Source organism: Melozone crissalis, unplaced genomic scaffold (assembly GCF_028551555.1).
Source record: "Melozone crissalis strain CALT ecotype California unplaced genomic scaffold, PUWL_Pcris_2 ptg000004l_1, whole genome shotgun sequence".
NCBI classification, from domain to species: domain Eukaryota; kingdom Metazoa; phylum Chordata; class Aves; order Passeriformes; family Passerellidae; genus Melozone; species Melozone crissalis.
The window spans coordinates 12,829,719-12,847,188 of NW_026535782.1; the positions used below are offsets into that span (position 1 = coordinate 12,829,719).

General features: G+C 35.6%; 1 protein-coding gene across 2 annotated transcripts in view; it reads left to right on the top strand.

Annotated features, from left to right (window-relative positions):
• GRM8 (glutamate metabotropic receptor 8) overlaps nt 1–17,470 on the top strand; it is a 306,821-nt gene that overhangs the window by 182,134 nt on the left and 107,217 nt on the right. For both annotated transcript variants that reach the window (XM_054280971.1, XM_054280962.1), the window contains exon 6: nt 3,973–4,173. In XM_054280971.1, coding sequence (XP_054136946.1) covers nt 3,973–4,173 — 201 coding nt within the window. The remainder of the gene's footprint in view (nt 1–3,972; nt 4,174–17,470) is intronic.

The window sequence follows — 17,470 nt, forward strand, 5'->3', positions numbered from 1 at the left end:
AAGAGAAAAAATACTAGGAACTTTGCTCTGAAGTTTTCCTACTGTCAGGGACTTGTATGTGTGCAGAAATTATTTCAAGAGCTTTAAGATTGTCATTAACAATAAGTTTTCTAAAACTTGGATGAATTATGCAACATTTACCACATACCAGGTTATTGCCCTTCTGGTGAGATCAGCAACTTAAGTTTTGATTGTTTAAGTTACTTATTCCTCTCTCATAGGTGATATCATCACCCATGTATGAATTTATTACCTCAGCTATCTTACATTAATCTTTATTTACTTACTGCATGATCTTGAATTTTCAATGAAGATACGTTTAATTTATTGTTGTAAAGGCCCAATTTATCTTGATTATGCTCCCTGAAATCTCTTGATTCCCAATTCACACCCATGGGATTTACAATACCACCTGCTTCACCTTCTTTGCCCTCAGACTAGCAGCCCCAGTCACATCCCTATCCACTTAATCCATGTCTCATCTTCCTACTATGATGTTCCTTATCTTTCCCTGCAATAGCTGAGTTACACCATCCTGAGCAAGATTCACGTTTATTCCTGCAGCATAAGAAATGCAGGATGAAAAAGGGGAAATGAAGTGCAGGTATGGAGGCAACAGCTCCAGCAACAATCCGGCTTGTCACTCTTGTTCAGGAGCTGCAAGAGTACTGTAGCAGCTCTTCCACATTTACAGGCTTTGTGGGATCATTCCTTTGACTTGCTTTAGGGTTCCCAAAAGAGGTTTCCACTGGATTGATCCACTGGATCATTTCCTGGGCTAGTGTCATTGCTTTCCTAGATCTTCTCAAGCCAAGATGATAGCATTAGTACTTATGTCTACATACTTTCTTCATTGGTTGGAGAAAATCTTGACATCCTGCTGATGTCAGGTTTGCACTTTTCAACAGCTGGATTGGGAGACCTGCTGGAAAACACCATGGCACATTTCCCTGGATTTCTGTTGTCTTGGAGATCAGGAAAAGATGGTCAGGAACTGACGAGCCCAGGTCTCATCTCAGTTCTTGGCACACTGTCAGACCATGGGTCTGCCAGCTGCAGGTTTGAGAACTGGGAGAACCTTCTCACTCTTTTTGATAATGACACAGCTTAAGCAATTTTCCAGAGAAAAAACTGTAGGATGAGAAATTGAAGTGATCCTTAAGGAAGCATTAAAACATTTATTTCATGGAGTACAAATTTTTATGTTCTTTCAAGTCACCAATGTGTGTAGAAACATGCCTTGTAGAGCTGACAGTCAAGCTATAAATAAACAACTATTACTTGGCATACAAATATGAAGAAAAATTATAATCATGTCTTCCAATCAAGTAATATTATATCTGTAGGAGCTGACCATATTTATGGTTTAGACAATATACATCATTTTGTTGCTATACATGAACATCTACTTAGAGCAGTGCAGTGTAATTTAAGTTGATGAGTTCTTGCCATCCTTATAAATTGTTAGTTTAGATGTTTGAGAATTCCAGAAAGAGAAAATGAAAAGAAAAGTTAAAAAGAAAGAGCTTGTTTTGCTGTGATTTTTAGTTATGCAAAGTGCAGAGACTTCTCTTGTCTATTGCCTTCTGGGTTTAACTGATTTAAATATTCTAATTCTCTGACGGTCCTTACCCCTTTGTATGTATAGAAACACATTCAGTCCAAATAAATCAGGTTTTTCTTCTATAATTTATGTGATAAATTAATTTATAGTAGCATATCTGTGAAGAGTGAAGGTAAAATCTCATGCCATGGAAGAAATTAATGCAAAAATATTTTATATGTATTTAACTACGGTATAACATAGGGAAGAATAAAACTTTTTGTTTCCCTTTTTAAATCTGTATCACTTAGTGCAATACACTTTCTTAAGTGTTTGCAACATTTGTTGTTTTATGACTTAGAATTTATTACAGAAAATATTTCTGCTCTGTTTTTCACCAGCTCCCCACCCCTCAGCATACACATATATCCATTTCTGTAATGGGAATTATATTTATCTTGGCACTAAAAATGAATCTCCTTTTAACTCCTCCTGTCCTGCCCATCCTGTTTAGGGAATGTGGAAGCTCTGGGAGTGCATCCAGGTTGGACTGCTCTGTGCCTGCAGCAGTTCTGTAAACTCTGTCCTTCTCTTGTCCCAGCGTCCTTAACAAGGCAGGAGCAATTAAAGGGGAGAGCATGAGCTCTACCCATCATTTGCTGTTGGAAGGTAGTTACCAAATGAAATAAGTCAGTAAATTTGTAAACTAATTAAGCTTCATGTTTTCCATCCTTCATGTCCTCTTTTATGTCTGGGCAATGCACTGCAACTAATTGTGTAATTTTCAGCATGTTCAAGGAAAGATTTTTCCTGTTTATTTATTTGCAGTACAGTTGCATTATTCATTAATTATTGTCATTCATTAGAGAGCATGTCTTAAAAAGTGTCTGTAAAACTACTTGCACAAATCACAAATATGATCTCTGCCTTCCTCTTCAAATGGTTTTTAGCTTTTCAAGAAGTAGGGATTTTGTGTTTTTTTTAACTAATCCCTGAGGAGAAATAATAGCACACCATGATTTTTCAAGGCTATCTATTCGCTTCCAGTGCTCAGGGGTTTTTAAAGCACAAACCACTACTGCTAGTCAGATTACAGATTTGTTCATTTGTTATTACTGTAGTGCAAGATGGAGGTACTGAACTGCAGCAGACAAATAGAAGAAAGGTTTCTGAGTATGCTCCCTGGCTTTTTTCCCTTGTCATATGTGCTTGCATACCTTGTCTAAAGAAAGATCTTGTGTCCACTATATTTTCAGGCACAACCAGTGTACTTTTATAAATTTGGACTCAGCAAAATTGATACCTTGAACTGATAAAATCCTGTGTTTAGATATAACAAAGAAACAATAAAACAGAAAATAGAGAATTAATATATTTTAAAATTTTGCATAAACTTTTGTCTCATTTCTATATAATCTTAGATAATATGATTGGATTATTTGCAAATTGGATGAGTTGGTAGATAACCAAGGTGTCTGTTCAGTTCACTGCAGCAAAAGGAATTTCACAGTATATTTCAGCAGGGCAAATTTTGCACCAAGATTTGCCAATCGCTTTTTCCCTGGAAAATGAAGATTTGACCATCAAATCAGCATCTGAATTTCTATTTAGGACATGGTATTTCATGTTGATTCGTTATTTTAAAAATATTTTTTCTGATCTTTCTATTTAACAATTCCACTAAGTAATATCATCTATTAACATAAAACTTCTCTTGTACTTGGACATAGATGATGAATTTTGGCAATCCTGCAGAATAAAAATTATATGATGTATTGATTTGCTCTGTGCTCCCTCTAAAGGATAAACGTCCCTGTAGGAAACAGCAAAGAGTACATGGTTCTCAATGTGAAGTGTTATTCAATAGTAAATACAGGAAAATGTTGTAGAATAAGCAGTTTTCATCATGGAGACAGATGGTCACATCACTTGGCAAGCATTCAGCTTTTTTCCCTGAGATGTTTAAATAATGTTTATCAAACAATAGACAGGGATAAAAATCAAGGTAGCCTTAAATTTATCTAAAACAGAACAGCAGGCTGCTCTAGAACTGTCCTATAAATGACAATAAACAGCTCTTGAATGAAAATCAATAATGTGGAAAGAGAATTTTTCTACTGCATTGTAGAAATACATATATCTACATATATTTTTCTTGTAATGAAATGTTCTGTCCTTTTTCCTAGCCCAGAAATCAACATACTGTTTACATACCTGGCAGAGTGTACAATGATTAGAAGCAAAACCAGATGGCCATATTTTCCCTTGTCTTGTTTATTTAGATGATGGATCGAGGAACCCTGACTTTACCTGTCAATCCAGCTGTAATTATTTACATTTCAGCGTGAATTTTTGCATGTAAGTGCTCATGCAGGTACACACTTGTGCACGCACCAGTAGAAGTAAACTCTTTTCTATTTCTTCCGCAGGCTTAGAAAGAATTGCGAGAGATTCAGCCTATGAACAAGAAGGAAAAGTTCAGTTTGTCATTGATGCAGTGTATTCCATGGCCTATGCCTTGCACAACATGCATAAAGATCTCTGTCCTGGATATATTGGTCTGTGTCCAAGGATGAGCACAACTGATGGTAAAGAACTGCTTGGCTATATCCGGGCAGTAAATTTTAATGGTAAGTTACACGTACTCTTTATTTTGCCCCTCTCTTCTTCAAATGTTCCATAAGTGACAAGTGGTGTTTTATTCTTTATATAGGATACTTTAAGGCACAGTGGAAAACAGGATTAGAAGCAGTTCTCATTTAATCAGAACTGTGAGTTTTTCCACCTGCTCTGAAACCTCCAGTGTATTTTTCATCTTAACATTTTTCATCCTAACATTAAGCTGCTCCCAAAAGAGGCAGATGTTAAAAATATGAATCTGTCGATCAAAATATTCCAGTGAAAAGCTGCTATTATGGAAACAAATTGAGGACTCGTACAATCTTAGTCACAGAGTAAAAATAATTTGACAATGGTCGCCTATGTGTTTGTAAGAAAAAGAATTTAAAAAATACCCTTTTCAAAATCTCCTTCTAAAATTAATTAATAATCTCCTACATAAGTAAATAGTGAAATTGCTTTTGATTTACATATTTAAATTTTCAATTAAAACACTCACTAGCAGTTCCAACCTCTTTTCCATTTCATTGTTTTTGACTCAGTAATTTAATGAACTTTAACACAACTACAATATGTATTTTTAAACAACACTACATAATATTCTGTGGAGCAGGGATCTGCCTGCTGGGGAAATATAGTTACTGGTGCTTATGCTGTTAACAGTAGAGGCCAATAAAAAACAGGATTAATTGATGAATGTAGATTTGAAATGTGTAGCATGTACTTTATGGTGAAATAAAGTTGCCAAAACCCTAAATTGTTTCATTAGAAGTAATAATTATTATAGACAATATTTGCCGTTATTTTACAAAGAAATGGAATGATGTACTTTGCCCTGTTTTGGTTGGGATTTTTTCCTTACTTGGTGGTAATTCATGTACTACACATGCCTTCTGACTATGCAGAGAGAAGCACTCTCTATCACAATTCATTCCAATGACCTCAGCTGCAAGCAGTTTTAAAAGAAGCACAAGGCCATTTTGAATTTAACTTCTGAGTGGAAGCTTTTTTTGCTTTAGGTAATACACCAGACCACTTGGTTGTTACAAATGTTGATTATAGTTCACAGTTTTTTCTTTCTATGCAATTTTAATGAAAAGGGAATCCCTGCCTCCAGGAATGTAAAGTTAAAAGTCTAAATGATTCTTTAGTGATTTTAAAGAACACCTGAAACACAGAATGTTGCCGGAAAATGGGAAATATTGTGATGATGAAAAAGGTAGAAAGCATATTGTAAGCTTTGCAGTGATAATTACCTACATTTCCAGTAGATGTTTTTCTGGGTCTGTGTTGTTAAAGCATAAAGTGATCTATTTTCATTTGGTGAGCATGAAAGTTTAGCATAATAAGATAAGCTGTACATTTTTATATGAAAGCTTCCACTCCCTAGATAATTATATTTCATCAATACCTGTAAAAATTTCTGTTGCTGACTCCAAGTACGGCAATAAACAGAGATGAAAGCATTCTGGACTAAGGAAAATGTATTTGATTTTGAAACAGTGATTTACTGAAAGAGAGAGGGAAAAAAGAATGAAGAAAAAGAAACATTTATTTGAAGTTAGCTTCCTGCCCCATGGGATATATTAAATATTCCCCATACTAGGCTAGTCCACATTATGTACCAGTGTACCAAATGTTTGGGTGTGTTGTATGCCCAAACATTTTATTTTCTTAGTCTTGCATTCAGAGGCATAAGAAGAAGATGGTCCTATACACTTTGCCTTTTCCTATCAATCCACAGTTCCTGTTCTTCAGGGCAGCACTACTGCTGTGCCTGACAGAGGTGAATATTTTACATAGGTTACAAGACTTCCTGTGCTGGGAGTAAACAGTAATGCTGTGTGATCAGTTTTGATGTGCATCCTAGCCTCAATCAGTAATAATGTCTTAGATTAAAAATTACCTGATAAATGAAAGGAAAACCTTGGCTTTCTTAGCCATTCCAGATACCATTTTTCTACCCTAGCAATCATAGGAGCACAGCCCATCTGAAGCTGTCAAAGATCTCCACCTACTCTAACCCTCTGCCTGGTTCAGGATCAGCATAATCAGGTTCTTTAGGACCATGCCCATCCAGGTTTTAAATAGCTGCAGGTGTGGAAAATCCTCCAGAATTCTCTCTGAGTAGTCAATTGCAATATATAATCAAATTCACAGTAAAAAAAAAATTATATAAAGAAGTAACTAGCATTTTTGAGACAGGCAGTTTTTTCCTTTTCTTCAATATTAATTTCTTAACATGATCCTACCCTTATGCATATTAAACCAACTTCTCACCTCTGTTCAGTATATCTGCCTTCATTCATGTGGTAGTGAGTAGGTTCAAGTCCAGTTAATATGCTGACACATTCAACTTAGTGGTTTTCACCTCACAAAGTGAGATCTCTGTTCTGAAGGACCTCTGTCTTATGGAGGGTATTTGCAAGGGTGAGAAAACCCACATTTTTCTGTTTATTGAAGAAACTGATTTGCTTTCCATTAAAAGAAATCCCTTTGAAGAGTATTTATTTTTGTTTACTTAGTTTATTTTAATTTACAAATTATGAAGATTTGCTTCCCTGAAGGATTCATCTGTGTAATATTCCCTTGACACTTTCATGACTGAAGGGTTATCATAACCACCAGTGCATATTGAAATGATGTGATTGATAAGACATTTGTTTCTGTCTTTCACTTGTATGCTAAATGCAGAAAATCTCATAGTTCATAATGATTTTAAATTGGAGAGAACTTGATTGGTAATAGAAATAAAGAAATTTATTTACACAAGATGTGAGTTACTGCTGAGTGTAGATTCCTCTTTTACTGTTGCCTCTGTTTTTCACAGGAGAGCTAGAAAAGAATGGTTTCTAGACTCAATTAATTTTCATTTATAATGAGCATTTAAAAATTAATTTAATTTAGTAGGAAAAGAAACTTCTAACATGTAACTAGTACAGCTTATTACTGTGTATATCTAAAGTGTTTTCAAAAGGAAATAGAAAAGGAGTGTTCTGAGATATGGCAATACTTAGTACCTTGGGTTCTTGACGGTTACTTTTAGTAGACCATAACCAGCCCATCTGTTTCTTTAGTCAATGAATAAATTATTTGATCAACTTTTGAAAGTTTCATGATTCTGTTAATCTTTCCTTTTCCCAGGCAAAAAGTGAATATTATCATTTAAGACGTTCTTATTTTAATAAGTTGCCATATTTGAGAGATTTTTCCTATCACTCTTTGTATCCAAATTAGATATTTATGCAAAACTGGTATTTCATATTTAAAGTTTTGTAAAGAGAAGAGGTTTTCTGTTAATTAGATTTATAAACGGTGATATGCACAATAGGGTAATTGTGGCATGATTCAATATGTTCTCCCATCACATTACTCTAGTGTTCTCATTCTATTTAACTTCATTATTCTGTCTACAAAACAAGCAGGTGTTTTATAAGAGTTTTTACCCTGGCAGGTGCTGAGTGCTTCATGAGAAGTGTTCTGTTGAATTCAACATAAGTGCTCATCAGTTAACAGGAACAGGACTTGAGCATACATTTGCAGTAGATGGAAGTATTTCAAAGGTGGTTTTGTTTTGATTTTAAGAGAAAGAGTTATCTTTGTACTTCCTTCCAGGCAAAGAATTACAGCATGGATACAGTGCTGTTTCTTGGATGGGAATAAAACTCTTTCCCTCCACCTCTTTTGTGTGTGTTTCTCTCTCCTCCCAAGCTCTCTCTTTATAGGCCGTGTAGAGTAGCTGTTTTTTGCCCACCTTTAGTCATATTTGTAAATATATGTATGTAATATATGTATTACAATATTTGTAAATATATGTAAATATATTTGTACATATTTGTATTTATATTTACATTTACACAATTTAGAACTTTTAGGGATATATGTAACTCTGTAACAAAATGTATTTACAGATATAAAAATACGAGTTTTAAACTTATAAAGGTAAGGGCAGCACTTGACCTCTACTCACATACTTGAAAAAAGACATTTTATTTGCTTTGGTGGGCTATTTTTCCTGGGGAGTAATAGAGATACTTGAAAATTTGACTTTTTTTTATACAAGCAGGGATAATAGAGAATGGAGCAGATAATAGGTGGAAGCACTGACTCCACTCTGCCATCATTGCTTAGGCAAATGTTGTCTGCTTCTTCAGGAGGTCACTGCAACATCACTTCCCTCTCCTGGTGAAGAAAAGACTTGAAATATATTCTGAGTGTGCAACCTTTTCTTTGGTCTCCTCTGGACAAAGTACAGCAACTATGTTGCTTTCTCAGATTTTATGACAAATCCAACATAACACTGGAACAGGCTGCTTAAAAAAAGTTGTGGAATGTCCATCGTTGGAGACACTCAAAACCTGGCTGGACACAGGCAGCCTCCTCTAGCTGAGCCTGCCCTAAGAAGAGGGGTTGAACTTGGTGATTTCCATAGTTCCCTGCCCACCTCGGTCTTGTTGTGATTCTATAACATTACCTGGACTTGAAAGAAGGAAAATATTTTCACCTAACCCCACTTTACAATGTTTTGCTTTATTCTTCCAGAACTAATTTCATAGTCTGAGTGGACGAGAAAGCCTTGCTGTTATTTGTTTTTTAGATATGTTAATTTAATGCCTTTGAGGAAAGATTAATTTTGGCTGAACACACAGAGACACACTGCAGCATTAACCCCATTTAAAAAGGGAATATCAAAAAAATTCATCCTGAAATGGCAGAATAATACCAGAGAATGAGAATAAAAGAACAGAAGCTAGCAGGCTAATTCAAAATAAGGCGTCGACTAAAATAAAAATTAATGATCATTCTATCACATTGTAATATTTTTTTTCTGAGAAGACAGTGTCTATACACAACATTTAGAGAAACCCCAGAAGAATGAGATTTTTCATAAAGAATTTTGAACCCCTAGAGAATCATTATTGTGGAATCAGCCGTTTACAAAATTAATCTTCTTCTGCTATCTTTTGAAGTTGCTAAGACATCAATCTATGCAAAACTCTCTTGACTTAATATTCAGCTCAGACTGTTTTAAATGTTTTCTTCAATAAAGCTGACACCTCTCTATTCTTTCACCGAGTACAAAATTTGCATTTTCAAATCATTATTTATCATTAAAACAGAAGCTTCAAAATGGTGCACTTTCAGGCTGATAAGTTTTGACGTTTTTTGAGGCATTAAGCACAATAGAACTAAACGTCCCCCTTAAATATACTGGTGCTATGCTCCTCACTCAAGTTTTTAAAATTCCTCCTCTCAAGTCTACAACTACCCTTAGAGAAAAAAAACCTTTTAAAAATAGTTTAAATTGTGCACGTCTTGCATTTTTTTGCAAGTTATGAGTTCTTATAGGCAGCTCATAATTTAGAACTTTTTACTGTCAGAAACACTTAGGATCATAGGATGCCACTGGTACCGGATTCTGATAGGGTCAAAAAACTGTCTGAGTATAATGTGAGATAATAGCAGATGAGTAGATCAGATATGGATAAATAAGATTAACAATGAGTTGGGAAGGGCAGAATGCTGCTGACCTTGCTAGGACTCACTGTGGTAGCAAATCTAGTTTCACTAATCTGTACTGTGTTAAAAAAATAGATACAGCTTTCAGTTGCAGAAGTGGGAGTGGCAGGAGGAATGTCTGCTGGAGATTTATTAAGATCTGTGATGTTTTTTCTGTCATACCTACATCACATGTCAAAATTCTATGTAATTTTTTTTGAAAACTTGGGGGTACAGAGAAATGTTTGAAAACAGGGCTAAAGCTTAAATAAACATAGACCTGAATTCATAAAATTAAATTCGAAAGCTTTTTTATGTACTTTTGCCATAGTTTCACAGGTGTGTGACTTGGTTTGCAAATGCATTGGGAACTAAGGCACACCACTTGTAACAAAGAATCCTGATGTCCAATTTCCTGAGCCTTTATATTAAACAAATTAAAGAGTTGTTACTGGTGTTAACTTATTATTGGGAATTAACAGGGAATGATTTCAAATAAATTCTGCTTTGGCGTGCTAATTATTTTAATGGAATTAATCCAGGTGGCTGTACAAGAAACTAAAATTGCAGAGTGATCTGAATCACTCTTAATGGATTTAAGTAATGTACGGCCATAATGTAAGCAGGTTCAGCAAGCAGAGCTTGGAGCTGCTGTGATTCTGAGGTGCACCACGAGTCCATGTGATTAAAATCAGTGATTAAGAAAATTATTGGTGTGAAACTAGAATGTAGAACCTAAAAGCAAGTGCAATTTATAGCTGTGCTTTTGCTTATGTACAGATCTTAAGTACTGATTAATTGAGCAATATATATGCTCCACATACAAAATTCATGATGCAGAACTTGACTGAGGTCAATTATGTTTTGAGAAACAAGGTCTAATTCATAAGGTATTTTAATAATTAATATGCTAGGGAAGGTGATAAAGGATTTACTCTCATTACTCAATGAAAATTGATTTGCATCTCCTGATAGGATATCCAGATATATCCCTTCTACTATGATCAGGTGAAAAACTCAAGCTGTAGCAAAGAGGCTGAAAAAAATTAACCCTTGTCATTCCAAGCAAAAAAGTATCTGAGTGCAAAGAAATTGTGGGTTTTTTTTTACCCTTTAGTCTGTGTCAGAGACAACACAGTTTCAGTTCTGTAGCATTTTTAAGCCCTTCTGATATCCTTACTTTTATTAACAGGAAGAAGGCCAGACATGTTTTGAGGAAAATGACACCTTGGAAAACTTCTTAACTTGAATATTTAAATTTAAAATCTCTTCTTAAATCTATCAAATCAAATGAGAATGTTTGTACAAATTTCTAATTTTCTCCACTTGTTGATTTATGGCCTGTTTGGTAATACAACTGCTCTGCAAGCCATCAGGACAGATGTGAGGGAAAATATATTGGTTTTAATACCTCTGTAACTGAATAATATGAGCCTTTTTGTTTCCTTACAACCTTTTCTTAAAAACAAAATAAGACACATTAGAGAGAATATAGAAGAAAAAAGGAAAAAAGATTTTGTTAATGGCATTTGATAGTATAAAGAAGCTGCATTTTAAATCATTTATGGGAAAAGTGATCTATCTGTATCTAGTAATGGCCTATAAGTGACAAACTCAAAAATAGAGTAATTATTTCGGAGGGCCACTGTCAGTGAAATTATCTTGATAAATCTTACATTGTAATATAAAGAAAAAAATAAAAATTTCTTTATATTAAAAGGAATAGCAGTGAAATCATGTAGGCTAAATACTGTGGCATAGGAATTACAGTGAAGCGAGAATAATTTTAAAGCTAATAGACATTACTGGCATCATCAGATGGCACTGTTTAGTTTCTCTGCTCTAGGGAGATGTACTCAGCAGTAATCAACCAAGTTCAGGTGCATAATCAAAGGAATATTGGATACAAGAGCAAGTTATTTGTGTTAGACCCAGTTACCAGATGGGATCTTAAGCAAAACTGGGGAGAATCCAAGGAGACTCAGCAAAGTATTCAAGAGGAAAGAGGCAGGATTCAGTTCATCCCATACAGGCCAATTGGTTTTCCTGTTTCAGTGGTTGGTGAATTCCAACGTGCCTTGTTCTTCATATAACTGGGGAAGGCTGGTACCTCTCAAGGCTACCAGAGAGAACCTGTCCATTTGCATTTAGGCACCATGGACACTCATCTGCTTCTGTGTTTTCTGCAGTTAAAACACATCTAATAGTATGAAATATTAAATATGTGGAAGACAGTGTGTCTTAGAAGCTTCTCCAACCCAGAAAAGGAAGTATTTCTTACTACTTCTGAGTATTAAGGTATCCAATAATTTTGGCAACATAGCATGCTATGTTTTATGTTGAAGAGATTGGACCCAAAATGTTATGTCTGTTCCCGCAGTGCTCTTTTGTATTTGCATTCTAGGTACATGCTAACTACATATCTCTTTGTAACATTTTCCCACATGTTTTAAATTAAAGTGGATAAGGATTCAGAGTTGCTCAAGACATTTGTTACTAGAATTTACCAATATAACAAACAATAAAGAAGAAGAGAATTGATCTATTCAGACTAAATTAATCAAGGAAAAATGTTAGAGGATGACTGCAATAATTTTATCTTTAATCTGTGGTCTTGTTCTACAAGCACAACCACATTCAAAAACCACGGCAGACAAAAATTGATTCTAGTTGCTACTGTTCAGAAGTTACCAATGCTTGGAAGAATTAAAACCCAATGAGCCAACCTGAATGCTGTGAGATTGTGAATATTTAACTGAATTGAATTGCCTCACCCTTCTTTACATTCTGCAATGTAGCAACATCATCAGTTTGCACAAATATTCCTTGAAAAGTGGATATTAAATTTTATCTGTTCATTGTTCAGTTGAAAAAAGGAAAAAAGTCTACATTCTAATCAGAAAATCTCAGAAATATTATGTTTATTAACACTAGGTTTATGAGGTTTCAACCATACTATATTTGATAAAAAATTTAGTGTTTCTTTTGTTGGGTCTGGAATACCACTGTTCATCAACCATACTGGACACCAGCTATAGAAAAATCATCACTTAACAAGCTCTAAAGAATTCTTAAGAAGATAAGAAAACCTAAAATCTAGGTCAACTGCCAAGAAAACAGATAGAAAAATTTTGCATTTAAAATTAGTTATTTTTATTATAGGTATCATTTAGTCACTTAGATGTGGCTCTGAATTTGGGCCTTGCACTTGCTGTATACTGGAAGATGCTTCCTAAGAGTTTGGAAAGCATCCTAATAACATAGTGGGTACCTGAGCTGTCTGAGGAATTCAAAATATCTTGAGATTATAGATGTGTTCTCTGCCATATGTTTATTTGCAGGAGTAGAAGAGCAGCACAGTGTATTTGTTCTGGTTTAGGGCATATTTAGGGAGGGAACTTTCAAAGGGGTCCCTCTAGAAAGCCAATTCAAGCTGCCCCTTCCCCAGCCAGTTTGGGAGGTAAATCTCCTATGAGAGAAGTGGAAAAAACTGTTTATTTAACAAACAAAGTATTCAAAAACATGAGAAAATTAATAACACTAAACAAAGGAACTCCTCATTGTTCTGAAGAGATGGCAGATTCAGAGAGGGTCCTTTTTGTGGGCTGTAGATCGGCTCATTCAGTCTCTTATCAGTCCCTCCTGCGCTGGAAAATGCTGTGTCCCAGCCCTGGTGTGCCACAGGTGTGAGCTCCCGGTGTTTTTCTGTGTTTTCAGTCCAGAGCAAGGGCAATCAGTTCCAAGAAGAAGACAAGCCACATTCTGGGAAACTCCTCTGCCTCAGCTAGCTACAATAACTAACTAAAAGCAAAGGAGAGCTCTTTCCTGCTGTCTGTGCTGCAGACAACATGCACTGAGAGAGAGAGAAAGCTGAAGCTCTTATCTCTCTGTTTTTGAATACAGCTGCAAAAATGTTCTGCTGCTTTTCCTGCTCCGCCCTTTCACTCTCCAATCTAATCTTAAAAGCAGGAAACTCAATATCTACCATAAGCAAAACAGACAACTGGGGATACAAACATCCTAAAATCACCCTAAGACACACAGCAAGAGATAGTCCTTGACATTCACTAAATGAATATTTCCCTGTGAGCTGTATGTTTTTCAGTGGAAAGACAGGGGAGTTTGTGTTTACTTGTGTCAGGCAGAGGATAGAGTTTGTACAGACTTGGTGGAAAGGAAGCAGCCATATATCACCCATGCACTGCACTCTGCTGCCTGCTCAGAATTTCTTTTCTCTCAAGGTTTGCCATACATATACTCATCAAACTCTTTACGATAAGAAAAATTGCAAAATCTTATGTATCTCATGGAGACCTAAGTAATAGATTTCTTTCTTTCTTTTAACTGTAAGGCTAAGGAAACAGATACAATCACAGAAGATTCATTATTGCTCACCCTGAACTCTAGCAGGATCAGTGTTTGGTTTTCCTCTGTGATTCTTCAGCTACCCAAGGGCTACACTGGACTTGCTCCAATATAGCTTAATCCTGATTTGAGAGACAAAAATCTATTGGCAGTGCTCCTGTGTCACACATAATCACATTTTATAAATATATCCCTAGGTAGCATCAAGTTACAGCTCATAATATGGACAGTTATGGTAGCTGTGTCCCACTTTTTTGGGATGATAATTATGCATTTTAAGGGAAGGCAAAAATTATATATGGAACCTCAAGTCATCATCTGCATGGAGGATATGCAGCTACAGGGCAGTTAGACTCCTCAAAACATGCCAGACTGTACAAACTTGAAAGGCTTATTTAGTGCAGTCTCTGGTGTGGCTCTCCAAGGCCTACCCAGAGATCTGAAGAGAAAGCCTCAGGATATTAGAGTCCACTGCTTATCATGTTAGAGAAAAACAACTAAGGGTGCTTGAAAGTAATCCTTATATTGACATACAGCCACTGTGGGAAGGTTTCTGCCAAGCCAGCTGGCTTTTAAAGGCTCCAGCTTTTGATAGTTACAAATTGTTGTATTGATCCTCCTTTATGTATGGACTAATTGCAGCTCAAATACTGATAATTTTTTCTGTTTGTCACTTTCACCGTTTTTTACCAGCAAGGGATATTGTTTATGCAGAATGTGCTTAGGCAAGGTTTCTTTCTTCCCTGGGCATAAAATACACATTGTTTTAATAAGTTTCTTGTTTTAATGAGTGAGTTCTTCTAAACTTTGTATAGTGAAACAGAAAATTCTGAGGAATGTGTAAAATAAAGAAAGTAGTTTTCAAGCAGATGTTCCTAAACCCAAGCTGTTAACTCAAGTTCCTAATGCATACATCAATTTGCACAGCAAATATGAAGGGATAAAATATGGTTTAGATATAGGGCTTTAGTGAATTATTGCATTGCACATAGACACAACTGGCTGTTGTGTTTGGGCAGGGCTCCCTCGTGCCAAGGTGACAGCAGAGCTGAGCTGCCTTTCTCAGCATCCAGTATCCCTGTGAGTTTGTAGCAGCATTTCTCTTGATTTCTGTCCAGAGAGGAAAACTCAGATCAGAGAAATAGGCAAAAAATAAGTGCGCCTCTCCCTCTTTTATCCCAGATGCAATGTGGGTGAAGAAGAAGCTGTGTGCCTCACTTGTTGGGCTGAGGAGCCTCTGAAAGGGGAAGTGTAAATGCTGGTACTTCAATAACTCAAGATGCAAATTGGTGCCACATGGACAGTTCTTAGATAATGAAATTGAACTCAGATGTTGGTCACTGAAAACGTCATCTGGAGCCTGGCCCTTCCTATTGTTCCTTGTCTTGGAAAAATGTCATCCTGTTTTATATAGATCTTTTCAGATTGTGAAGTCCTTGGAGTCTGTGATAACACAGACCTTGTAAATGTTGATGTATAGTGGCTAAATGGGAGGTGATCAAAAAAGGGAATAATTCTCATGGGGTTCAGTGTCTTCCGAGATTATACATAGATCTTTTATTAAGGATCGTATATGAAAAATTAATACAGATCTGTCCACCTTTATTTTCTTGGTTTTGTATGTCCTTCTGACACTTCAAAAGTTTTAAAGATGGCTATAAATTCTCCTAGATTTTCTTCCTTGCTACTGATGCAATTGCTTCTTTGTCCTCCCTCAGAGATCCGTCTGTCTGAATCAATAACAACCAGATCAATGAAAAAAAATTCTGAAAATTTAAATCTTTTATCTTCATGGTGCTGACTTGATAATGGTTTCTAATGGAATATTAAATAGGTATGAGCATACATGTTGGTATAAATTGCTGGACAGATATGTAACGAAAGGTTTCTGAGTAGGGAAATGTTGAAGGATGATGAAACCTGACAATAATAGAAGTCTGTGGAAAAAGCACTGAGGGTGAGAACAAATGAACATGATTCCTATAGAACAGGGTCAAAAGCCTGTGCCTGAACCATATGATTTGTTGCTAGGAAATAGAAAGTAATAAGGTTCAGGCACAGAAAACCAGAAAGGCTTATAACTTCAGTAGATTGACACACTACAAATATTGAACAGTACATAGATTAGAGACAAGGACTATTTATATGGTATTGCTTTTTTTTGTTTTTCTCCATGAGAAATAACAGAAACAGTACAGACACATGATGATGTAGGTGATAAAAGGTGCAGTTTTCTTAGTGTTGTGAAAGGTCATAGCAAAACTACTATGATGGGTTTGCCTTATTTTGTGTGTGTATTGCAACTAGATAACGTGGAAGAGGGGACAAGAATAGAAATGGAATAATACAGGATCATAGAGGCTTTAGCTATTCAAATAGCCAAACAGTGTAGGAATAGAATTCAATTTGTTTCACATTAGATATGGTGAGTGCAGCTGTCTACACATGAGCTAGTTGGTTACAGAGCTTTTAGAGTGAATGGTGAGAAAGTCATTTACTGGGGCATGGTTTGCCTCATCATTTAATTTTCTAAAATATGCCAGATGTATTCCTCCGTATAGATGCCTCCAATGACAACAGAGAAAATCTATAAAACTTAGGAAAAATAAAAATAAAATTGGTTATAAAAAGCCTACCAAAACTGGTAGGAAGAACTGGTGGATAAAAAAATTGTAAATGCAGACCTTTGTGTGTCTATAATACACTTAGAAAAGTAATTCTGACAGTAAGTGACAGAGATTGACAAAGCTGGGGAACTGAGCATTAAACAAACAAAAAAGAGATGTTTGAGAGCAAGCAACAGTACTTGCAAAGCTATTTATTGTATGGAACTTAAGCAAACTGGAGAAGTTACCTGGGGAAAAGGACTGAGTGTGGTAGAGCAGTCTTCTGTTTTATTCTGGAGGCCCTGGGGAGCCCAACGAGGTAATCTTATTTTTCAGTTGTCATTTGTCAACAGTTTGCTAAGAAAGGGAAGAACTTTGATGATCATGACTAGAGAAATGAGATGGGAAAATGAATTATAATTAATTGTTCTGTAGCATTCATCTTTTCCATCTTTACAGCATCTATCCATACAGTGCAAAATGACTAAGCATTTCCAAGAAAAAATGCAGCATATTCTAAGAAATATATGGAAAATTATTTGGTATATAAGTGAAAAAGAAATAAGAATGAAAATGTGTACAGAAAGCTGAATGCTAGATTTAGAAGAGATTAAGTAAAATGTTTAATGACAGGTTGTCTTTCATGGCTTTATATAATGGCCTGTTCAGGGATCTGAGGAGATCTGTATAAAATCACTGCAAGATTTAGTGCTCTGGCATTCTAATAAGAAAGGTCTACACAATAAGACTGGAGAAAAGTTTGCATAATTTAGTGTTAAAAAAATATATTAGAGATAAAAAATAATTTTATGATGTCACAAAGGTAGATTATAAATCC